Below are 25,833 nucleotides of genomic sequence, written 5' to 3' on the forward strand. Positions count from 1 at the left end.
CATATTTCCAAAAGTCTTCTCCTGGTGATCTGGCTTTTAGGAAGATATCGTTTCGCAATGTAATAATTTCATTTTCAAGTAATGTTTTCTCCATGTGAAAAATCGCAGCAATTTTTTATGTAATTTGTTTCGTATCTAAGTGGACATTGAATGAATAAGAAATATATTGAACAATGTCTTCAATTGTTTTAAAATCACTGATTCTGGTTTCAAAATCGTCCACAACATTCTCAATTTCAGAAACATATTTCTCCCTATTAAATTCAAAAACAGGATATTTTGCAAATGATCGAATTTTTTTTTTTTTTTTTTTTCTTTGAGATCCTTAGCCATTGCCAAAAATTGATATTTATTTATATGCAGAAATACTATTAATCATGGCACCCACATTTTTATTTTTTATTTGTAATTCCAAATTCAGATCACTCAATTTACCGGTAAAATCTGCCAAAAAAAGCCGGATCACACAACCACTCCGTATCTTGTAGCTGCTGATAATCATCTCCCCTTTGATCAACAAATTTTTTAATTTCATTCAGCAAATTTCATAATCTCTGTAGAAACTTACTCCGACTCAGCCACCTTACATCCGTGTGTAATATCAGATCTGGTTCTTTTTCATCAATTTGCATTTTGAAAAGTCTCTTTTTTTTTCTTTTTTTTTTTTTTTTTTTGTTAGTTGTTGGCGCATCGGCTTCTGTGGCCATAATCTACCTCCCAAAGTTTTTTCACTACTCTGATCCAAGCCCGAGACAGGATTTAAACCCGCAACCTTTGGGTTGCCAGGCAGGTGCTTTACCTACCCGGCTAGACCAGTCAGCTGAAAAGTCTCCTTTGAAGAGATTGTCCTCTGATGGAAGTCACAAATTGGAAAGCGATGTCCATAACACTTTTAGTATTTAATCTTTTGCTGACTAACACTTGTTGGTGGATGATACATTGGTAACTCAAATCTGGAAATTCATCATCCTTTTGGCACAATGCGATGAATCCCTTAAGATGCTCCGTCATTGCGTTAGCTCCATCTGTTGTTACTTAAATATGAGCTTAAATAGTGGTAATTTAATTTAATTTTTTCAATAAAATGTTGGAATGAGTTAAAGATATCAAGACCTCTAGTTCTTTCTTTTAATAAAACCATATCCAGCAGTTCTTCTCTAGTGGCAGAATCATCAAAAAACATACCAACAAAAACAGGCAATTGAACTGTATCACTGACATCTGTAGATTCATCCAGTTATAAAGAAAAGGACACACAATTAGCACGCACTTGTTCACATTTTTACTCATATTTTTTTGATGCGTCGCATCACAGTACTTCGAGATAATTGCAGATCTTGATGAGCACTTTTATTTTCATTTTTGTTCTTAAAATTTTCAAAAAGAGAATCCTTTATTTCTAAAAATTCTTTGATGAATTGACCATCAGAAAATGATTTGCATTTTTTTGCAAGATGACTCACTTTAAATGATGCTACAGTTACTGCTTTAGATTGTAAATTAGGTGTCATGAAGAAATTTTGTTGCGCGAATAATCTAGATTTAAGTTCTTCTAATTTATTTTTTCTAAGGTCACTATTCGGCAGAAAATCCGATTGGTATTTACCATGGAGTACGTTGAAGTGCCTTTCTAAATTTCCTTTTTTGAGTATAGCCACGGAAGCATTGCAAATAAAACAGCAATTACAAAAAAGTATTCTAGTTAACACTCTTGATGAAAATGATACGTTTTACTTTTTTTCGTAGTATTCATTTTAAATCAAAAGGTATTAAATTAACATATAAGTAGTATTAACGTATAGTATTAAATTAACATATTAAATCAGCAAAAGCAATGCTTACCGATTAAAACACTTAAGTTGTGCGAACCGGAAAAATATTCTATCTGAACAGCTAACATAGGATAATTGATGAAGAGGATTTCCGAATGAGGAAGTTGTTTCCAAAATAACAGAACAAACACGCCACCGTTGATTGGTTATATCAGTTTTGAATGCCTTTGTGATATTTCTCTAAAGCTATTTCTGGAGGTCACGACCATAAAACAATTTGCCCTTTTCTGTTAGTGTAATCTAATTATAAACTTAATCTTATTGCATTTGCAATAATATCTACAGCTGGAATTCTGTGGTATTTTACATTATAATGGTGAAATTGTTTCTCTTTCAATGAAATCTTCAATCATGCAAAAAAAAATAAATAAATAAAAAATAAATTTTCAAAATCTGCTCTTCATTCCTATTTTTGAAGCTTCATTTAAAAAAAAAAATTTTTTTTTTTTTTTTTTAAATAACATGCAGGTAGTAGTAGTAGTAGTAGTAGTGGTGGTGGCATATGATGCAAGAAAGCAAGTGTATGAGCTTATGCAGCATCAGCCAAAAAAAAAAAAAAAAAAAAAATATCACACCATTCCCTACAAATGCCTGTCCAGTTCCTCCTTAAATTTATTCAACCTATCAACTTCCACAACAACAGATGGAAGTTTGTTCCAGCAATTAACCACCCGCTGGTTAAAGGCAAATTTCTGCACATCTTTTCTACATCTGTCTTTTCTTAATTTGAATTTATGCCCCCTTAGGTTCGTAATATGAACAAGTGGAAGGATCCCATCAGAATTCAGCATGCTGAACCCATTCAAGGCCTTATACACCTCAATCAGATCACCGCGCAGGTGCCTAGTCTCCAGCCACTGCAATTTGCAGAACTTAAGCCTCTCTTGGTAAGAGGATCCCTTCATTCTCCTCACCAATTTTGTTGCCCTTCTCTGTACACGCCCAAGTAAATCTACATCCTTCCTAAATTGAGGCCTCCAGACCTGTACCTAGTACTCAAGGCATGGCCTGACCATTGCCTTATACAGAGGGACAATCACCTCCTTTTCCCTGCTAGCAAAATTCCTATATATCATTGACAAAACCCCATGACCTGCCCTGGCAGCCTGTCTGCATTGCTCAGAAAACTTCATATCTGACTGCACAATTACTCCCAGGTCTTTTTCATTTTCTACCACCTTAAGTGTAGTACCACACAGTTGGTACGTTTCTCTGGGGTTACTTCTACTCATATGCAGTACTTTGCATTTGTCAAGGTTAAACTTGAGTTGTCACCTCTTAGCCCATCTGCCCAGATTATCTAGTTCCTGTTGCAGTAGCATACTACCATTACTGTCATTAACAACGCTGCCAACCTTTGTATCATCTGCAAACTTTGACACTAAGCCTGAAATAACTTCATCAATAAAATTGATAAATATACAAAGCAACAGTGGACCCAACACCGAACCCTGTGGGACTCCACTAATAACATTAGTCTGGATGAGCAGCAACCATTGATTAGCACCCTCAGTCTTCTCCCACTCAACCATCATTTTATCCATTGTAGCAACCTACCCTTAATACCATTCTGCTCCAATTTGTACAATAGTCTTCCAAGGGCAGCAGTGTCAAAAGCTTTCCTGAAATCCAAATATCAAAATTATTTTTTGCATCCAGTTCCTTTGTATTCACATCATAATATCCTATCAAATTTGTCAGACAAGACTTTCCATTAACAAACCCATGCTGTGTCTCCATTATTTTACCCGGAACAGAAGTTAAAATAACTGATCTGTAATTACTCGTGTCACCCTTCGATTCCCCTTTGTGAATTGGGGATGCATTTGTACCTCTCCAGTCCGTGGGGACCTCCCCTGAGTCCAAGGATGCTCTCATAATTATGGCTAAGTGTTTGCTTAGTTGCTTTGCCACCACCTTTAATATAACTGGATAGATCCCATCCACCCCGGGTGCCTATCTTACATTTAACTTCAACAATTTCTCCTCCACTTTGCTCTCAGTTATTACAAAATCATTAAGCACCCTGCTACAATTTGATAACCTTCTGCCATTTTCAAACCTTAATAACTCCTCATGTGTGAACGTAGATACAAAATACTCATTCAGTTTGTTTGCTATCTGAGCAGGATCATCAACAGTCAAACCATCGATATCAAGTGGACCAATCAGATTCATCCCCTTCCTTTTAGAGTTTTTTTTTTTTTTTTTTATGAAAACCCCAAACACGAAAGGTATCAAAACCTATAGTACTTAGTACCGTGCATGGGTTGAAGGAGAAGTATCGGGGGGGAGGGGGGGGATGCCGGAAACTTTGCTCTAGAGACTAAACATGGGTTTCACCACTTCAAGCCTCCAATAAGCAAAGTGGTGGTATTTCACCGGTTGATGAAAGTCATCTACCACCTTAAATTTTATATAAGTAAAGAAATCCTTGCTGTTTTCCTTAGCATCCTTTGCCAAAGATTTCTCGTAATCTGCCTTTGGCTGCCTAAACTCCTTTGTGACCTGATTACAAACTAGCTTATATCTGCCATAGGCTTCTGAGTCGCTTGATAATTTATGTGCATCCCGTGCATTTTTATCCTCTGTCACGAGTCTCATTAGTTCATTTGATAACCATTTAGGCCTAAACCTTGAACAATATTTCTTAATAGGTATGAAACTTTTAGTAGCTTCCATGATTAATTCCTTGAATGCTTCCCACTTAGAATTTACTGTTGGTAACATCGTCAGTTGATCCCACTGTACAGAATTTAAAAACTGTCTGAGACCACTGTACTCACCTTTACGGAAGCAAAAACCCTTTCCTTTACTGCTGATGGTAATTAAATCTTTAACTAAATCCCACATCAGTACACTGTGATCACTGCCACCTAGTGGTTCCTTTATCTGCAAATTCTTAATACACGAATGATCACTGCTGATAACCATATCAAGAGTATTACCCTCTCTGGTTGCCTCTCGAACATGCTGCAGAAAACAATCAATAAATCCACAAAAGTCTTACTAGTGTATGAGTGACCAACCCACAAGTTCCAGTGTCAATATCTGGGAAGTTAAAATCCCCCATTATAAGACATTCTGATTTACTAGCCCACTCTATTTCTCTCTACAATTGTTCATTGTACTCATTCGAGTCATTAGGCCTATAAGACACTCCTACTCTTATTTTTGCTTTTGCAGTGCTTATGTCGCACCAAACTGACTCAACAATGCACTGTTTATCTATATAAACTGGATGCACTTCTTTTGATTTTGTTTTTCTTAATTAACAGCATGACACCTCCTCCTTTCCTTTTCTGTCTGTTCTTTCTGTACACATTGTACTCCCCAAATTCCAATTCTGCATTCCTAATATCAGTGTGACACCACGTCTCTGATATCAACAATATCTGCCTTTGATGTCTTGACCAACCTTTCAAATTCATCAAATTTATTTACTATACTTCTAGCATTGGTATTCATGCACCTATTCCTAGTTACCCTGACACATCTCATATACCTACCGATGACTGCCATCAGTCCCTGAAACCCCCAGCACCCCTCTCTCCAGGTCGCTACTTATTCTAATAGAAGTTGTGCAAGTATCACCTTCACCTCTGCCTGTGGCTGCTTATAACCCAAGCTAGCAGTTTTCCAACCCACCTAACACTGCCTCAATAGCATCAGCAAATATTCTTGCACCCTTTCTATTTAAGTGTATATTATCCTTGTAGAAGCAGACTCTCCTGTTAACAAGCACAGACCACGCTGAAAAAAATTCTACCCCTTGAGCCTTGCACATTCCCTCCAGGGCCAAATTGATTGACAAGGCTCTCATCCTGTATTCCCTCCCATCGTGTCTGGACAGAATTGCAGACACTTTCAAATTCAACCCTAACTCACGGCTTTTTTTCAGCATTGACTTGTACTTGTTAAGTAATTCTGCCGGTCTCCTACTCTTAATGTCATTGGTGCCAACATGTACAACAATATCACCTTTTGTGCCCTTAAAAGATGATATATATATATATATATATATATTTTTTTTTTTATGAAAACACGAAAGGTATCAAAACCTATAGTACGTAATACCGTGTGTGGGTTAAAGGAGAAGTATGGGGGGGGAGGGAATGCTGGAAACTTTGCTCTAGAGACTAAACATGAGTTTCACCACTTCAAGCCTCCAATAAGCAAAGTGGTGTTATTTCACCGGTTGATGAAAGTCATCTACCACCTACATATATGCTTTACAACATCATCAACTTTTGCCTCTGGCAGAAATACCCTGGTCCTGTTCCATCTATCCTTTTTACACAATATATATTCCCTGTCTCCCTGACAAAAGAGATTCACCAACAATAACTAGTTCCTTTGGGATCAGTGCATTCTGCTTTGGAGATTGCTGCTGTGTTGCCTTATGCCCAGGAATGAGCTCTGGCGTTGAATTGGGCCGCTGAGAGCTTGACGGGCCCCTCATATTAATTTCTTCGAGGGCGTCTACCCTACACCTCAAGCTCTCATAGATGCCCAGTAGAATGCTGAGTTGATGCCTAATTTCTAGACACTCTCTGCACCTGGCACACACAAAGATATCCTCCTTGGCTAGATTATGTTCTGCTCCAGAGAGTTTGGCAAACATTTCATAAGTTGCACATTTTTTTAGGCTGTGATGCGTTGGAGAATCGCCCCCCTTCCCCCAGTTCTCCCCCAAGTCACAGCACTCCTGCCACTTTGTGTCCATTGCTTTGCTGTAGTCTGGGCCATGATATTTTGAATTAATAAGATCAATAAATTTAATTAATTAATTGTCAATACTATGCTATCTAATAGAATCCTAAATGCAGTGATGCGTATTACGCTACATAATTATACGTTAGAGCTACCTAGTTACCACAATTAAAAATTTGAATTCCCTACTACTCTATACAAAAACAATGGCTGCCAGATTCGAACGAAATAACCGTTTTACATATATTAAGTAGTAATCTACAAAAGTAGCAAAACCCTCTGCACAATATAAAATTGAGGGATGACTGTATATTTAAAATTCATCGTGATCGACCAAAATTAAAGCCCTCGATCGACTCGTTGGCCACCTCTGGTATAGAGTGTTTAGAATGAACACTGGTATGCATGAAAATTTGTCAGCTTTGGCTGTTTTCTTTGTGGCTACTTCTGTTTTATCAGTAAAACATGCATTTAGTATAGCGGCAAGTCCAGATACCACACAGTTATTGTGGAAGGATGATCAGTTTCACTATGTAATCTACCCTCTTCCAAAAATTTTTAAACCTAAGTGGCCATGCATACATAAGTTACATTTTCACTGTGTTTTTGTAGTCTTTGCTTTTCCCTTCCTTGTGTTCTAATGCACTCCATAACACTTCAAAAGATTTCCTAATTTCTCTGTTCATTGGCATAACCTTCATGGCCTTGATATCTTTATCTGATATAATTCCATCAACTGCATCCTTTACTGACAAATTACCTGTTGTCTGATCAAGTTTTATCAATTTTTACTTACTTTTCAAAATTTTGTGTATTATTAAATGAATTACTGGTATTGTGCTGCCTTCCTCAGTATTTATCACAACACCTGGCTGAATTGATCCAGCTGTATGAAAACAGTTTGCGATCATTTGTTCAAAAATTAAATCCCAAGCACTAGCCATTATATGCGCTGCATCTGCTAAATTAATTCTTTTTGGTATGTCCTTGGTTTTGGACATTTCCTTCAATTTCTGCAATAATTTTTTGTTGCATTGCACTCCTGTATAATGTTTTGAAAACATTTATGGTTTTTTGATCCAAGGGTCACACTGTGGACATTGTATTTACTAGAAGAAATAAGACTTTTATGTTGTTCACCTGAACATTCGATGAGCAGTACAGTTATGAGGTAAGTTTAAATTTTTTTTTTTTTACTGATTTATGATAATTTTCCGTCCCATTCCTTCAGAAAGTTAACGAAAATTTTAGACATCACCCACGCATTTTTGTTGCTCTTATATTCAGCTGGTAGATTTTTTGTTTCCCTGAAAACGTCGATGCTTTCTTTTCTCAATTACAAAAGGCTTCTCTCTCTCTCTCTCTCTCTCCCTCTCTCTCTCTCTCTCTCTCTCTCTCTCTGTGCGTGTGCCTGTCGTATTGTACATAAGTAGTCACTCTTTCAGCTTTTTTCCAGCTATCGAATGTTCATTTTTGAATAATAAAGTATGCTCAGCTCAGTATACTCATTGTCATATGAAGTGCATCTAGAACAGTTATCTGCTACTTGATCGGTAACACGGCTTATCTCAGAAATTAAAACTAAGTTTGCTCTGAAATAAGCACACTGATATAACCAGTTTTATCAGTGCTGAAAATAGTCAGAACTAAATTCTTCCAGTAAATTAGGTAAGACATTGACTCATTTTTGTGCTGAACCAGAGCCTGATTTTTCTCCATGAAGTTTTTTGTGCAAAGTGTTATGTCTCTGGTTACACCAAGTTTATTTGCAAATTCCTTCGCCTTCTTACATAGGATATTTCTACGGATAGGAGCATTGTTTAATCTTGTATTTGTGAACCATCTCAAAAGCACTTGCTTTTCACATCTTTTTCTTTCCTGTTCAGATTGTCATTCTCGGTCACTACTAATTGATGTGATTTTCTATTCTTTAAAGGTTTACTTAAAACAAGTTGTGAAACACTGAGTTTTAATAGTTCAATTCTCGACGGAAGTCAGTTGCAAACTAAGCTCAGGTCTATTTGCGGAAAGCAAACAGTGGATACAGTACTGCACCTGTGCACTTTGAGATCACGTGATCACTTGTGTGAAAACTTCAAATGTTTGGACAGTGTAATTAAACACCAATAACTTGTGCATAGTTGTTTTATGAGTTATTGCTTCTGTCCTCAACCATGTAGCCTGATAGCAAAAGCATAATTTTCTTGATTGTTCACTTGCTTTTGTTTTCATGCACTCCTGCCTTTCCAGAAGGCTATAGGCATGTGGGAGGGGTTAGAAGATAAAAGGTACTGCTTTCATGCAACAGGGGATGTCATAAACATTATTTGGCATCGTCAGGGTTATATATAATCAAATTTCTGACTTATGCACAATTATAGGTGTTCTACAAAACACATTTCTCCTAATTAAAACAAATAATGATAACAGTAAATGGTGGTATGATCGTATAAAAGTGGAAGAATTTACAAAAGATTAAATAAATTTAGGATTTAAATTTTATACACTGTTTCAAGAAAAATATTGCCAGCCGGGCTAGCCAGGTGGGTAAAGTGCCTGCCTGGCAACCCAAAGGTCGCGGGCAAAGAAAAGAAAAATATTAATTAATGCCTAAACTACCTGCATCCTGTCCTTAGAAGCAGAATATATTTGATTGCCAAAACAGTCAACTGTAGAACTAATAACATCTAATTAAATCCTGGCAATGTGATTAAATGTTATTTTTATTCCTATTTATAGTTTTGCATGCAGCTCCTGCCACAGAACCTATTGCTGCTTAATCGTCCCCTCAGCATATATAATTTTAGCTGATTGGTTACATTTAATTGCCAGAGCATGAATACGTTAAGCTCCAAAGGTAACCAAATTAAATTAAACTAATTAGCATCAACTGCTGTAGAGTAATTAGCATTAGTAGAGGCACATGATGCAAGAAAGCAAGCTTATAAAGCATTGCCAAAAAAAAAAAAAAAAAAAACCATTCCCATTTCACTAATCTATTCATTCCAAATGTTTGTCTAGTTCTGCCTTGGATTTATTTAAGCTATCAACTTCTACAACTGTCTTTTCTCAGTTTGAATCTATGCCTCCTTGGGTTTGTAATCTGAGTAAGAGGAAGAACCCCATCATTTGAGCCCAATCCATTCAAGGCTCTATACACCTCAATTAGATCGCCTCACAGCACAGGTGCCTAGTCTCCAAAAGCTGCAATTTGTAGAACTTAAGCCTTTCTTGGTAAGAGCACTCCTTTGTTCCCTTCTCTCTACTCATTCTAGAAACCCTACATCCTTCCTAAAATGAGGTTTCCAGACCTGTACACAGTACTCAAGATGTGGCCTTACCATTGCCTTATATACGGGGATAATCACCTCCTTATCCCTGCTTGTAAAATTCCTGTATATCATTGACAAGACCCCATGACTTTCTCTTGCAGCTTGTTGCACTTCTCAGAAAACTTCATATCTGACTGCACAATTACCCCCGGTCTCTTTCATTCTCCACTACCCTGACTGTAACAGCACATAGTTGATACATTTCTCTGGGGTTACTGCTGCCCATATGCAGTACTTTGCATTTGTCAATATTAAACTTCAGTTGCCACTTCTCAGCCCATCTACCCAACTTTTCCAGATCCTGTTGCAGCAGCATACTGTCATTACTGTTATTAACTATCCTGCCAACCTCTGTATCATCTGCAAACTTTGACATTAAGCTTGACATACCTTCATCAATATCATTGATAAATATACAAAACAACAATGTGCACAACACGAAACCCTGAGGGACACTACTTATAACATTAGTCCACTTGGAGCAGTACTCATCGATCACCACTCTCTCTGTCGTCTCCCATTCAACCATCCTTTTATCCATTATAGCAACTTACCCTTAATGCCATACTGCTCCAATTTGTACAGCAGTCTTCCATGTGCAACAGTATCAGAAGCTTTCCTGTAATCCAAGTATATGATTATCAAAATTATTTTTTGCATCCAGTTCCTTTGTGACCACATCATAGTATCAAATCAAATTGGTCAGACAAGACTTCCCTTTGACAAACCATGCTGTGTCTGATCCTGCAATGCTTCTTTAAACAGTGACTCCATTATTTTCCCTAGAACAGAAGTCAAACTAACAGGTCTGTAATTACTTGTCACTGTGACGTGTGATTCCCCCCCCTTTGTGAATTGGAGATACATTTGCACATCTCTAGTCTGTGGGGGACTTCCCCCGAGTCCAAGGATGCTCTCATAATTACGGCTGAGGGTTTGCTTACTTCCTTTGCTGCCTCCTTTAATATAACTGGATTGATCCCATCCACCTCCAGATGCCTTTCTTATGTTTAACTTCAACAATTTCTTCTCCACTTTATTTTAATTCGTTTGAGGGCATCCACCCAACTCTTCAAGCTCTCATAGACGGCCATCAGAATGCTGAGTTGGCACCTAATTTTTTCACTTTCTCTGCACCTAGCACACGCAAAGACATCCTACATGGCTAGACCATGTCCTGTTTGAGAGAGATCCACAAACATGTCACATTTTGCACATTTTTTTAGACTGTGATGCATTGGAGAATCGTCCCCTCAGCATATATAATGTCGCTACTTTGCATAAGTTGATTTGTTGCTCTAGTCTTAGGCATGATTTCTGTTTAAATACAATTTAGTTAACAATAAAAATTAAAAGGATTTATGAATTTAATTGATTAATTGCCAATACTATACTAAGCTATCAGATTCCTACTACAGTGCTATGTATTACGCTATCTAGTTTTACATTATGCCTTACGCTATCAAGTTCGAGATATACGTAATGCTATTCCATATCGATACTACACATTGGTGGTAAGTTTCAAACGGCACAAGTTTTACTGATAATAAGTAATAACCCACAAAATCTCTATCTAAGTTCAAAATAAACTAAGTATTGTAATCAGTAATATAAACTTACTTCTAGAAAATAAATTAATATACTAATTTAGTCAATAAAATGGTGAAAATTTAAGAAAAACTTCTATTTCCTGGAGCTGTAAAAACTTCGCCTGCATCGAGTTAATCTCGTTCTAATTATGCATGTTGTAGTGCGAGTTCTCCATTGTAGCTGACTTGATTGATAGTACAGAATAGGGCTTAGAATACCAGGATTCCGGTCGTGTTTTTCCTGTATTCATGTACCAGTATTGATACAAAAATACCAGGGTTTTTTGGTACTAATTTAAAACATAATTGTTCATGATTTATTCACGTAAATCGACAACTATAAATCATTAGCATTGCTGAATTTGCAAACGAGGGATTGTTATACAGATGACAAACCTGAAAACTCCTTGAAACTCAGATTTGATTTCTTCACCAAGCTTTAAAACGTAAACCTCTTTCTTTCATTAATATGGATATAGTGCCGTAAAATGTCAAAAGGGTAATTTTTTTTAATTTTTTGATTAATTTCAATTGATTTTATATTTAAAGGACTACTGGACACAAAAATGTCTTCATAGAACACAGAAATGGAAATGATATCTTTCAGTGTGGTTTTATTATTTGATAGAAAAAACAAAAAGGTTCAGCTAGCACAATGTAACAAATGTTCAAAAGAAACTCGATGTAGTGGGGGATTTACAAGTGGGCTCTATAGACATTTTAAAGAAAAAAATGTGCGGGTATCTAATTTAGAGAATTGATGAACATGAACTTACTACAACAAAAAAGGCAACGCTGCAATATTTATTGACTGATTTCTTCAAGAGCAATAAAAGAGAAAACTGTTAGAAGTACTCACTCATATGACAGCTTATGATGGCTTACCGTTCCATATTTTTTCTACTACTGTCAGTATCAGAAAAGGTGTTGATCACGGCAGGTTTTAGTGATATTGATCGTATTGATCACGATAGGTTTTGGTGATTTATCCAAGTCAAGTTGGCAGTAACCATTAAAAAAATATTACTGGATTACAACAGTAGTAAGTGAAATAGCTCAACTTAATTCAGAATGTAAAAGATTTAATCTGACTTTTGACGAGTGGATATCAGTATGGTATAGATAATACTTAAATATAAATGTTCATTCTGTTGGGACAATTTTATGGAATATTGGATTAGTGCTTATGTACAGCAGTATGTCAGCACAAAATTGCTTAGAACTTGTAGAGAAAAAAATAGGTGAATACTGTCCCTCCTATTCTAAAGATGCAATTTTCGTAACAACTGAAGGCGCACCAGTTATGACCAAATTTGATAAAGGAATTGATGCCGAACAACAGCTTTGTTTGTCATAGCATACACTTAGCAGTAACACATGTACTTTATAGGTCAATGAAGAAAAATTTTGGAATACTGGTATCCTGGTTTCATAAATTAAAAATACCAGTATTGTGAGCCCTATTACAGAAGTCATATCAAAAAAAAATTATTTAAAAACTTTTTAATTTGTTTATTTAGAACTAATAAAATGTTTCCTCAGTTAAGTAAGTGTGAAATATATAAGAAAAACTAGTCAAATTTTGTCTATGTATGTATTTATATGTACCTTCATAATATGACTATGTACATAGACAGTACATAGTGAAATGCAAGCATATGGCATCGAAATGAAAATAAGAAACAATTTAATATTAAATGTAATATTTATTAGAAATTTCAAACCAGCACCTTTGCTAACTAAACAACTTATCCTGCCAGTGCTATCACCAGTTTCGCTAGTGTTGATAAAGGAGTTTTGCCTTTTCACGAATTATGAGTGAACTTAATGGAATTTTTCCATTTTTTCTAATTTAACATCAAGAGTTACAGAGCAAATTTTTGAAGCAATTAGCACATTTTCACGGACACTACGGCGGATTTTTCCTTCCGATTTTATGATTGATTGTACCGTTGACTCATTGATATTTTCACATTTCCCTTGTTATTCGTAGCCATAAAGTCACTTTCTTCCGTTAACACACTCTAAAAAGTGTTTTGCACTGAAAAATGGTAGATTTATCACTTTTGTAAGCATATCATTTTATAAATTTATTCAATTTATAAGCATATAAATTAAAAGCAAACAACGAAACCTTTAATGACAAGCGCATAACACATACTGAACAAGGATTAGCGAGAAACATCCACACTCGCGATTTTGTCACCCCCCCCCCACCCACTGAGTGCTGTTTTGACCGGGAAAGATAATTTTAGCCACGCCCATGTTTTTTTTTTTTTATGGCGGAAAATGTTCACGCTGCTTTAAAATTCACATTTTTTTAGGTTTCATTTTATATTAAATCAGCGACCGCGAATAGCGGGGGTTTTACTGTATTCCAGTTAGGTTTAGAAGAGCAGCCTTATTGCATCTGTAGTAGACTTGAAATATGGGATTGTGTGTTATTTGTTTATTCTCTATATGATGAGTATAGAGGTGAGTTGATTAATTATTTTCCAGCAATTCTGCAGATTGGTTTTTAATAAAAGGAGACGAATACCTGTTATTGTTTATGTTGCTTGATATATCTGTAGACTTTTTTTTTTTTTTTTTTTTTTTTTTTCAAAATTTTATGATTTTGCTGGCTACCTGGTCATCTGGCCTGAAAGCGGAATCTTTGGCACCCCCAATATGGAGTATTCTTCTCCGGTGGGTGATTTTTATTTAATTTATTATTTTATTTATTTATTTTTATTATTTTTATTTTTTTTCGGGCTCCTTTGTCTTGGGCAACCTAGGAGTGGGATTACTGGCACCCATCAGTCTTATGCACCCACTGATGGGTTCCGGAATATAGTGCTTTAATGCACAGACAGAACTATTAGACCCAGACCTGGCTCCTCGTGCCAGGGACAGGCACCGGGTGGCAGCTGCCACATGGTGGCAAAGTAGCCTGTATAACATAACACTCACGCATGGAAGCATGTCTGGGTGCCACCTTACAACAGGATTATACATACATAATGGACACACCAGACTGTAATTTTATAAGCTATTGAATTGGTGGCAAGTAACATCAGTGTCACTCTCCCACATGGTATTACTAAAAGTTGGCAAGTTATTTGGTTGGTTTAATACTTGGACTGGTGAGGTACTGTATAATCTAACAGAATCTGGCCATTGTGTGTTCCAGATTCTATTAGTTTCAAAATGCTTTCCATGCTGATTTCTCACTATCACTAAGGGTGCATTCAAACTTTGAAAAGTTGCCTTATTTGTGGACCAATGAAAACGTCTGCCTTAATCTTCTCTGTTCTCAGTCTTGGGAATTTCTCTTGCAAGGATGTGAATGCAGGACTGTTAGCTTCCAAAGCTTTCACAAAATTTTTTGTGAGCCCCATTTTGATATGGAGTGGTGGAAGCAAAACTTTATTTGGATTTACCAGAGGTTCAAATGCTACGTTCTTGATTCCCGGTGTTAATAATTTTCATTGAGGCCAACTCCTCTTCTCGTAGTGCACATCCTTGGAGCGACTATCCCACTCGCAGAGAAAACAACATTACTTGTGTAACCTCTTTGTAGTTCTAATAAAATGGTGATTACCTTTAAATCATCTAATGCGACTCATACTTCTAATAGTGTACACCTAAGAAAATGTTCTCCATGTTTGCATATGTTTCATTTTTGCGGCCGGCATACACAAGAGGTATTGAAGGCAGCCTATTTCTATTGTGTAATAACACAGCCTTAAGGCTAACCTTAGAAGTATTTATAGTCGCCGTTCTTTGGGAACATGCCTCGTGTTCATTGCTATTGCTGCAATTAGACCATCAACATCCTTACAGTGAGTTCACCTTATGTTTGAGGCGCCTCCGTAGCCAGGTGGGAAGGAGCAGCAGTGCCTAGCACACTCTTCTTGATTAGACCGGGGTTCGAACCCGTCACCACTAAATACGGAGGATGCGGAAAAGTCAGGGAATGACCACCGCATATCCTGGAGCAATATGGCCTTAGTTGCTAATGCTCCTAAAAACCAAATAACAACAACAACCTTATGTTTGATAGAATTTATCATAGTCTTTGTGTTGTTACTTTCACCAAATGATCTAGAACTGGGAAGGCCAACTGAATTTGTAATGCAGTCTACTTTTTTTCTTCAAAATGTGTAACGATCTACCATCTCAAGAATTTCATTGCACATGATTAAAAAAGTTAATCAACACATTGAAAAATGTTGTTTATAAATTTTTAATTTATGTGAAATTTGTTTCTTCATGTCATTTGCCAAGCTTTCAAAATCGGGGATATAGGCTGATAAGGCGAGCCGTAAAGAATCTTCTGTATGCAAGTCCGTACGAGCAGAGTGATTCTTTGTTTGTTTCAAATACGTAAAAGCCAATTCACATAGATATGTGGAAACAAAACAGGAATTTAAAAGTTCACTGCATTTTTTTACATTTGAGTACAGCAAACATATTTCCAAAAGTCATTTTTCTGATGATCTGGCTTTTAGAAAGATATTGTTTTGCGTTGTAATAATTTCGTTTTCTAGTAATATTTTCTCCATGTGAAAAACCTCAGCAGTTGTTTTCTTCAATTGTTTTAAAATCATTGAATCTGGTTTCAAAATCATTTGCAACTTTCACAATTTCAGAAACATATTTCTCACTATTAAATTCAAAACTAGGATATTTTTGCAAATATGTTGCATATTTGCAAAATGATCGATATTATTTATTTATTTATTATTATTTTTTTTATTATTTTTTTTTTTTTTCCCTTTTAAATCCTTAGCCATTTCCAAAAATTGATATTTGTAGGCAGAAATACTACTAATCATGTCACCCCCCATTTTATTTCATTCAGCAAATTTCGAAATCTCTGTAGTAACTTACTCCAACTCAGCCACTTCACATCTGGTTCATTTTCATCGAGCTGCATTTTGAAGTCTCCTCTGATGGAATTCACAATTTTGAAAGCTATGTCCATAACACTTTTAGTATTTAATCTTTTGCTGGCTAACACTTGTTGGTGGATGACACAGTGGTAACTCAAAAAATCTGGGAATTCATCATCCTTTTGGCACAGTGCAATGAGTCCGCTAAGGTGGCCTGTCATTGCTTTAGCTCCATTTGTTGTTATTGATATGAGCTTAAATAGTAGTAATTTAATTTTTTCAATAAAGTTTTTGAATGCATTAAATATGTCAAGGTTCTTTCTTTTAACGAAGCCATGCTCAGTTCTTCTCTAGTGGCAGAATCATCCAGTTGTAAAAAAGAGGACACACAATTAGCAATATGAGCACACAATTGTTTGCTCACATTTTTACTCATTTTTTCGATGCATCGCATCACAGTATTTCGAGATAATTGCAGATCTTGAAGAGCACTTTTAATTTCTTCTTTGTTCTTAATCTTCAAAAGGAAAATCTGTTATTTCTAAAAATGGGTCTTTGAATTGACCATCAGAAAATGGTTTTAATTTTTTTTTTGCAAGAAGATGACTCACTTTAAATGATACTACAGTTACTGCTTTAGATTGTAAATTAGGTGTCATGAAGAAATTTTGTTATGTGAATAATCTGGATTTAAGTTCTTTTAATTTTTTTTTTTTTTTTTTATTTGCAAGTGCCTTGCAAATCAAACAATAACATTTTTCTTTTATCATTACAAAAAAAGTATTCTAGCTCCCACTCTTGATGAAAATGATACGTTTTACTCTTTTTCGTAGTATTCATTTTAAATCATAGGGTATTAAATTAACGTATACGTATTATCCAGTTATTAATATTAAGTAAGCTAAATAAGAATTCGACACACACACACACACACTATGCTCTCCATAATATAACTGTGTGAATTTTCGCTAGACAAGTCTAGCAGCTGTGTGGCAAGAAGAGTAGTCACATGGTTCAACGGATTTGCAATAAGCATATGCAGTGGAGCACATAATAATAACATTTAGATTTTGACTAATCTATTTTTTATATATGTTTAAAATTTGTCATGATCGACCGAAATTAAAGCCGCAATAGGCTTGTTGGCTATTCCTGATCTGGAAGATTCCACTGTTGTAGCCTCTGTACCAAAAGCTCTGCCTTGTTCTTCGGCAATTCGATATCCCTGATAAGGTCATTAATCTCACTTTCTGTGATCTTATGTGGTTCAGAAGGATAAAGGTTTGGACAGAGTGGTGGATCCCTTAACATTGGCAGCTGCTATTTCTTTGTGTATGTCAAGTTGATGTTCATTGTCTTCATCAGAGTGTACAGAAAAATGGTTGTGTTGTTTAGGAATAGGTAGAACTTCACAATGAGCACGGGATGAATTGCAAAAGGTATATTTGGGTACACTGTTCAATTTTTCTTCATTGTCATCCCTTTTCTAATAGGAGGCACCATGCAGAAGTAACAGTCTGTGATGTGATTTGTTGGCTCCGTCCATATCATGGGTGCAATGAGAGGCATAAAACCCTCAATGCAAGTATGGGCAGCATGAGTAGAGCATAGACCAGTGATCTTTGTGGCTGTTAAGGTAGAATCGGCCAGAGCAGTAGTCACCCAGATTTCTGTAGTGGCATCCCCCCACCCCTTCATATAGTGGCGGTTTCGCTCTGAACAATTCTGCAAAAAAGTGGGAAGACCCTTGACAACTCCTTTATAAGAATAGGGTCCTTGCAGTAGTGAGACTGTTGGCTTTTCTGCTCTGTTGATTTTTGCAAGTTGATTCATGGTATTCAGGGATCTTTGGTAATTTAATTGGATAAGTTTTATTGTGGCCTGGATTTGCTATTAGTTATAGGTGTACTATTTAGTCTTAAATTTAATGCTTTGACTGCCTTTAGATATTCTGCACACTCTGGATCCCTGTGGGAATGATCATGTTGCATTTTTCTGGCCTTGCAGCTAAGTGGCCAAATGAAAAAAGAAAGATTTTTGAGTTCAGTAAATAAATTTCTGATAAAGCCCAAGAAGCTAGTTATGTTGCTGAGTTAGTATCTAAGAAGAAGTCTCATGGTATTGCCAAAAGCCTTATTTAGCCATCATGCTGATTAATTTGTGTAAACCATGTTAGGAGATAAAGCAGAAAACGAAAATTCAGAAAAATAACACTTTTTGACAATACAGGTAGCCAGGCAAATTCTACACATGACCAAGGATGTGAAACAATATGTGATTGATCATTTGCACCAGCTTTTTGCATTACAAAAAAGATTAGTAGATGAGCGAGCAGACATAAGTGGAAAAGCTAAACTAATAGCATTCATCAGGTTTGTTGTGAATGGAAATGTGATTTGTTACTTTTTTTTCTTTTTCTTTTTTTTTTTTTTTTTTATTACAAAGAACTCTCCAAAACAGCTGGTCAAGAAAATTTTAATGTCATCAATAATCATATGGAAAAATATAAAATATAGATGTCAGGTACAGGTGTAGTGCCATCAGTGTGCAAAGAATCAGTAAATTGCACCATTGTCAGGTGATAAACTCAAGCATTATTTTCATAAACACTGCTTATTAAACAGTGAAGCTCTAGTTGCAAAAAGCATTCCAATTGATTTACAAATAATGCAACCCAAGCATGGTACTAAGTACTATAGGTTCTAATATCTCTCGTGTTTGGGGTTCACATAAAAAAAAAAAAAAAAAAAAAAAATGATCAAATGGTAAAAATAACAGATTGCATCAAGAACAGACTTTAAAAGTTGTTTATTTTCTAAATTATCTGAAGCTGTGGATTCTGATCATTTCACATTGATAATTCACACCATGATACAACAGTTATCTAAAGGAAAAGTACTCGTACATTTTTTATAATTGTGGAAGAGCATCTTGCATATAGTTCAGTAGAAGAAATGGAATTTTCTGATTATTTGAGTGGTGAAATTTGGTGCTCAAAACTAGTATTTCTAGCTGATATATTTAACCATCGCAGTCACTTAAATTTGAGCATGTAAGGGAAACACAAATATATTTTGAGGTTGACTGATAAATTGTGTGCATTTAAGGACAAAACTAATATGTGGAAAAGATAAATTGAAAACAATTTAAATATGTTCCTTGTAACTGTAAAAGTCAAATTTTAATAACGAAGTTATAGAATTAATAACCCATACATTGACACTTCGTTAAAAAAAAAAAAAAAAAAAAAAATTCTTTCCATCAATCAATGTTAAATATTTTAATTGAGTAAAAGGTATTTTTTTCTAAAAATCAATTAGAAATGTCGCAGTTGTCTTTGGAAGAGGAGGAATGACTCATTGAAATGAGGAGTGATTGCACTCTACAAATTAAGCAGTATGAATTCAGTTTCCAGCTTTTTCTAAATATGCCATGTCAGTAATAATGCCTCTTTCCACATCTTATTCTCTCTGAGTTGGCATTTTCAACACTCAGCATATCAAAAATTTCCCCACAAATTACAAAGCTCTGCAGACAATACCAGGTACAGATTTCACATTAAAGTTTCACATAGCTGATTTTATTAAGTAATTATGTGTATGTTGATTTTGTTGTACTCACTCTAAAATGACTTCAGTTGTACCTGTACTAATTTGATGTTAATGAACAAAAATTCCGTTATATGTTTTGTAATGGGAGCAGGATCGTTTAAAAAGTGTCACCAAAGCAAAAGATTGAAAACCACTGCTGTATGTGAATTAACTTGTGCAGTGAGAAATACGTTTGGGAGGATAGTCCAATCCAGAATATAATCCAACCTTATTACATCATGTATGTGTGAAATGATTTGCTTAGCACTTGTATACTATTCAGTTTGCTGAAAAAAGGTTGCATCGATTAAGTGTTTTTGTGGGGATGGTGAAAAAACTGCAGGTACACTCAAAAAAAAAAAAAAAAAAGCTTGACAGAATTTCATAACAGACTGCTGCATCTATGGTCTCACTGATGACATTACCACTAATCCCAATCTTATTGCAACAACTATGAAGTTATTACAATAAGATTGGATGAAAACATTCTTTGGGTATATGCCTGATGCCTGAAACGAGTGGGTGTAGCATATGCTACACCCACTCGTTTCAGGCATCAGGCAAGTCCACCTGGTTTCTGGAATGTGTAACATGATTCATTACTCCATGTCGCATTCTGCCGCTTCTGTCTGCACCAGGATAAGCATCATTGTACATTGATTGCTGGAAAGACAATTTTGGTTTATAACCATGGCTAGCCCGTTCTGTGCAGTGTTTTTATGATAACTGTTGGTACTACACCTTTGCAGTTTCTCTTATTATCCATTTCAACTGCTCATGTCTTAGAAATCATTTACTTGCCTTGGGATGAATATTAACAATAAACTTTGGGTATTCTCTGTTTGCTGTATGGCAAGGATGGGGGTCCACCAACAAAGGGATTGAAATATGTGGTGGCCTGCTTTTAATTACACTAAAATATTCTTCCCTTTATTACCTGGCGTCTTTCCTAGCCAGGTGGGCAGGAGCAGCAGTGCATAGCACACGCTTCTTGATTAGACCAGGGTTCGAGCCCATGACTACCAAATACGGAGGATGCGGGAAGGTCAAGGAATGACCACCGCATATCCCCGGAGTAATATGGCCTTAGTTGCTAATACTCCTAAAAACCAAACAACAACCTTTATTACCTGTTTATTAATTCAGAAATGTATTATTCTTTCTAATTAATATTAATAAACACAAAAAAATGAAAGGAATCCAGGTTTGTTTTAGCATTCATTCCTTTAAGAAACTTGGTTTCATTCAGGTGTCTGTCCAACTTACATTTCCACAAGTTTTAGTTCTGCAAGATAAGTTGGTAATTTGTGAAATCACTCCTTGGTTGAAATAAAATTTTTATATTGTCTAGAGTTATACTTCCTTCATTTTTACTAATCTTCCCCATAATTTTTGCCACCTGTGAAAGAAAGAAAATTGCATTTACATATTTGATTTATAATAATGGCGTAACTTTTAATGTCTTTATTTTGGTATTTATTTATTATTTTTTTATAGCACTATTATTAATAGCCAAAATGGAGTTTAGTGAATCATTTGTGTTACTGGCTATCATTTGTTGCTAAAAGGTTAGGTTGGTTTAAATATTTACCCCCTTTTTTTTTTTTTTTTTTAAGAGAATTTATGAAAGATTAGGTTACTCTGAATTTGTTTGAGCAGTGTGATTGCTTCTGCTAATCAATTCGCATAAGTTGGAATGGTGCGCTATAGTCAACTTCAACCAGGTCATTAAAAAGTATGTTGCCTTAACCAATACTATACTATGTAATTGAATAGAATGAAAAATAAACAAATCAAATCAAAGTATGGTTTATTGCATTCCATGACCACACATGTAATTTACCTGCTGCACTATTAATCAATTAATGCACTCTATGACTGACATGCATTAATTGATTATTTTTAATTTGTAACAGAAGTTGGGAAAGAACATTTTGACTGTGCAAGGACAGTTCCAGAATATTCTGGCAAAAATCAGATGTCCTGTTTTTACAATTTCTAAAAGTTGGGAAGTATAGCACTGGAGCCCTTGAACCAGTGGTTTTCAACCTTTTTTTAATAATGGCACCCCTACTCAATTTTCTGCCTGTTAGATTCGATTCTCTCTCTCTCTATATATATATATATATATATATTTATTATAATAATATAATTATAAAAAGTACATTTCATAATACAAATTATATATATACGGTATATAATTTCATTCTTTATATAGAGGTACTAAGTAAACATCAATTATAGATCACCAAAAAATGAAAAAGATACTGTACACCTTTTTATAATGAAATAAATATATAAATTAAAAAATTATAATAAGTTTAAGTAACTTAAATCCAAATTACGTGGCACCCCTGGAATGTTGTCGCGGCACCTTGGTTGAAAACCACTGCCTTAAACGGAAAGCTTGGATACAAAGGCTTTCTGGATTCCAGGTCCTTAGTGAGAGAAATTAAAATACATGCAAAATAAATAAAAACACATTAAGTTTTGACATTTTCAGGTGCCTTCCAGCATGTAATATAACTTTAATATAAAAGTTGGAACAGTAATTTCAGTCTCACATGATGTTGAACAATGATGGATTTAAACATCACCTTTAAAATTAATTGTTTCATGTATTTAGACTTACATTTTTTTGCAAAAATCTTGTATTTTTATATACATTGTAACCTAGTTAGCACAAAATACTGAGAACTAACCATTTTTCATATTATTCAGACTTCGTGTTAACTATATTTTGCATTATGGAAACTTGATTTTTCAAATCTTAGTAAAATTCACATTGATTAAATGGATAAAAATTATTTACATACAGTGTACTGTACACTGCATAATTTGGATAATATTTTCTTTTTATACCAATGACATCAATAGTTTTTTTTTTTTTTTTTTGTAAGAAACCTTCCCCCCCCCCTTCTTTTTTTTTTTTTTTGTGAATGGCATTTTTAACAGTTTTCTTTGCCACAAATTGTTAAAAATTATTCACTGTTTCATGAATTTCACACCTCAGTTAAATGTCCAGAAAACGGTGCACTCCTTTTTGAAAATTCAGAAACATCCAAAGCACTTGGTATATAGATCTGGGTAAAACTTTGTTTTTATCCCTATGGACACCAGCTTTTCTCCTTGTACTCTGGGCCTAACAGTATCCAGTCATTATTGGATAAAATTGGTATGCTGGTAATATGGTCTTCTACTGCAGTGTAATCATCATCTGTTATTTCTGCCAAAACACTTGAATAAGAGGACACAGAGCCGAAGATGTTACATTCTGATAGTTTTTGGGCATTTTATCTATAACAGGTCTCTAGGCATTCAAATACTCTTTTGATTCGATGCTACAAATGAACTTTTGCAGTAGTTTTGTTAAATTTCCAATTTTTTGTTATACCCTGGCTACAATATGTTTGTGGTATTAGATGGAAAAATTATGAAATTGAGAAACTGGAGGTTTTTCACTTTCAGTAGACAGGACTGTTATCAATAATCAAATCACCAATCCATGACAATACTTGCATCATCATAGCTTTTTTATTTGCTATATCTTTCACTGGTAATTTTTTAACTCCTTTAAAAAGCTTTTAAAGAAGTAAACGTGTAGCAAGGATTTGAAAATTTTATACGAACAGGGGCAACTTTTCAGAACAATTTGAATTGTGACTTAGCATCACTGTAATACACTGTTTTGCCTTTTTCCCCCTCAGGACATGGATCACCTTAATTGCCCAAGTTTTACCCGGAATGCAGAAAAAAAACAAATACCTGTTTCATCAGCATTGTAAATATCCTTGGATGCATAGATTTATAGTAGTGAAAGCAAGACAGAAGTTATCCAGTCTAATACCATGTCTTTAGAAGTCTTCCACGAATCATCACAAAAATTCTTAAAAATTGTTATTCCTTTTCCTGAACCATTCTTGATTAGAACTGAAGTCAATTCCCAGCTCTGCAACTAAGAAATATATTTTTTACATCAAAAGAGAACAAGAAACTGCTGCATTTTCATTTTCAGGGGTAGCACATTTTGTGTATGGATTTTATTCACTATTTTTAATATAGGCATGTAAAAAGAATAAAAACAAATTGCAACTATAAGAACTGATTGTATGGTGACTCGGTTCATAGCTTTCTACAAAAGGGTTTTTTTTTTTTTTTTTTTTTTTTGCCGACCGTGCTAGTCAGGTGGGTAAAGTGCCTGCCTGGCAACCCAAAGGTCGCGTGTTCGATTCCCCCCTTGGGCTTGGATCAAAGTACTGCAAAAACCTTGGGAGGTGCATTATGGCCACAGAAGCCTATGCGCCAACAACTACCAAAAAAAAAAAAAGGAGGGGATTACATGGATAAGAATGATTTTATTTTAACTGTATAGTACTGGTAATTATACTTGTAATTAACATGCTATCGTGAGATATGCATTAAATGGTGACCATTTAATCACTAATAGCTTCAGCCAGTGACAGCAGGAGGGAGGGGATGAGAGGAAGTTGAGATATGCTAGAGATTTTCCATAGTTGGTGGGGGGTTAATGGAAAATTCGATGGTGCTGTGGTTTTGGCAATTTGAAAGACAGAAAATGGGTGTGTGGAGAAAACAATATAAAATAATATTTTGTATTTGAATGAAATGGAGAATTTTGTATATATTCATTTTAACTTTTTTTTTTTCTTTCAGTCCTTTAATAAGTTCTTTTTGGCTTTAGTGTAATGCATTTGTCAGTTGAAATTCTTTCTCCTTAATCACTCTCTTCAGCTTTTTCAGTGTGTAACCTTATCAACTAATTCACCTTGTAAAAAGATTTTCATGACATATGTGAGTTTTATTGATGCTGTTTTCCATATGAAAGTCAGGAGTGCTTTGCCCTGCCATCAAATCTGTTTCACAGATTTTTGCAGCCAGCCACGATCATCAGTAACAGCACAAAAAGATATCTAGCTTTTAACTTTTCCTTCTGAAAACAAGTTTCCAAGATACTTGACTTTAATTTTGACCTCTTTTATGTGCAAAAGTCACAAGTGCTTCATACCTACTTTCATGACCATTTCTCCCTTTTCATGCATTATCTGTGTTTCACAGCAGATATTTTCAGCCCACTGTGCTTGTTGGCAATGACAAAGTAATAGATAACCCTGAATACAATCAAATTTTTATCAAAAAATAAGGGCCTTAGATGCCAATGCACCATAAAACAACAAATAAGAGGATACATAGCTTTTGATTCTTGTTCCTCTACAATTAAGCTATTGTTTAAAATTTTCTAAGTAATACATCATGACTTCCTAATCGTTATTGGAATTGTTTTACATGCAGAAGTCACAAGTGCTTCATACCTGCCTTTGGAGCTGCCTCTCATTGATCTATCAAAATGATAGCTACATGTTGAATACTGTCAATTTTTTAACAGGCTTAAGAGAAACATAACTAGTCTTTTCCTCTTGTGGACTGTGGCGCCTCCGTAGCCAGGTGGGAAGGTGCAGCAGTGCATAGCACATGCTTCTTGATTAGACCAGGGTTCGAGCCCGTCACCACCAAATACAGAGGATGCGGAAAGGTCAGGTAATGACCACTGGACCGGAGCAATATGGCCTTAGTTGCTAATGCTCCTAAAAACCAAAATAACAACCCTTGGACTGTTGTTTAAAACTTTTGAGCAATACATGATTCTAATTTCAGTTAGAGCTGTTTTCCATATAAGTCAGATATGCTTGCAGTTGGGCAGTATTACATAGTGTTATTATGTGTTGGCAAGTTGTCACCATAGCAGTTTATGCTTACCAGTGGCATAAAAGGATATTTAGCTTTTAAGATTTTCCCCCCCCCCTTTGTTTGACACTGTACTCCTGATCCGTTGGACAGAAATTTCCATGCAATAAGTAAGACTAAATCTTGATAGACGCTGC

At 35.3% G+C, this 25,833-nt stretch overlaps 1 protein-coding gene across 2 annotated transcripts in view; it reads left to right on the top strand.

Annotated features, from left to right (window-relative positions):
• Nucleotides 1–25,833, top strand: part of LOC150081499 (heterogeneous nuclear ribonucleoprotein F-like) — a 210,699-nt gene that overhangs the window by 183,416 nt on the left and 1,450 nt on the right. The window contains exon 11 of one of the 2 annotated variants that reach the window (XM_090379335.1): nt 21,550–21,658. The exons of the other annotated variant lie outside the window; for it this stretch is intronic. Within the exon in view, the coding sequence (XP_090235461.1) occupies nt 21,550–21,560 (11 nt within the window). The 3' untranslated portion in view covers nt 21,561–21,658. Of the gene's footprint in view, nt 1–21,549; nt 21,659–25,833 lie in introns of those variants that run through there. 2 annotated transcript variants of the gene reach the window in all.

This window comes from Mastigoproctus giganteus, chromosome 8 (genome assembly GCF_048544385.1).
Source record: "Mastigoproctus giganteus isolate SK-2022 chromosome 8, ASM4854438v1, whole genome shotgun sequence".
Classification (NCBI taxonomy): domain Eukaryota; kingdom Metazoa; phylum Arthropoda; class Arachnida; order Uropygi; family Thelyphonidae; genus Mastigoproctus; species Mastigoproctus giganteus.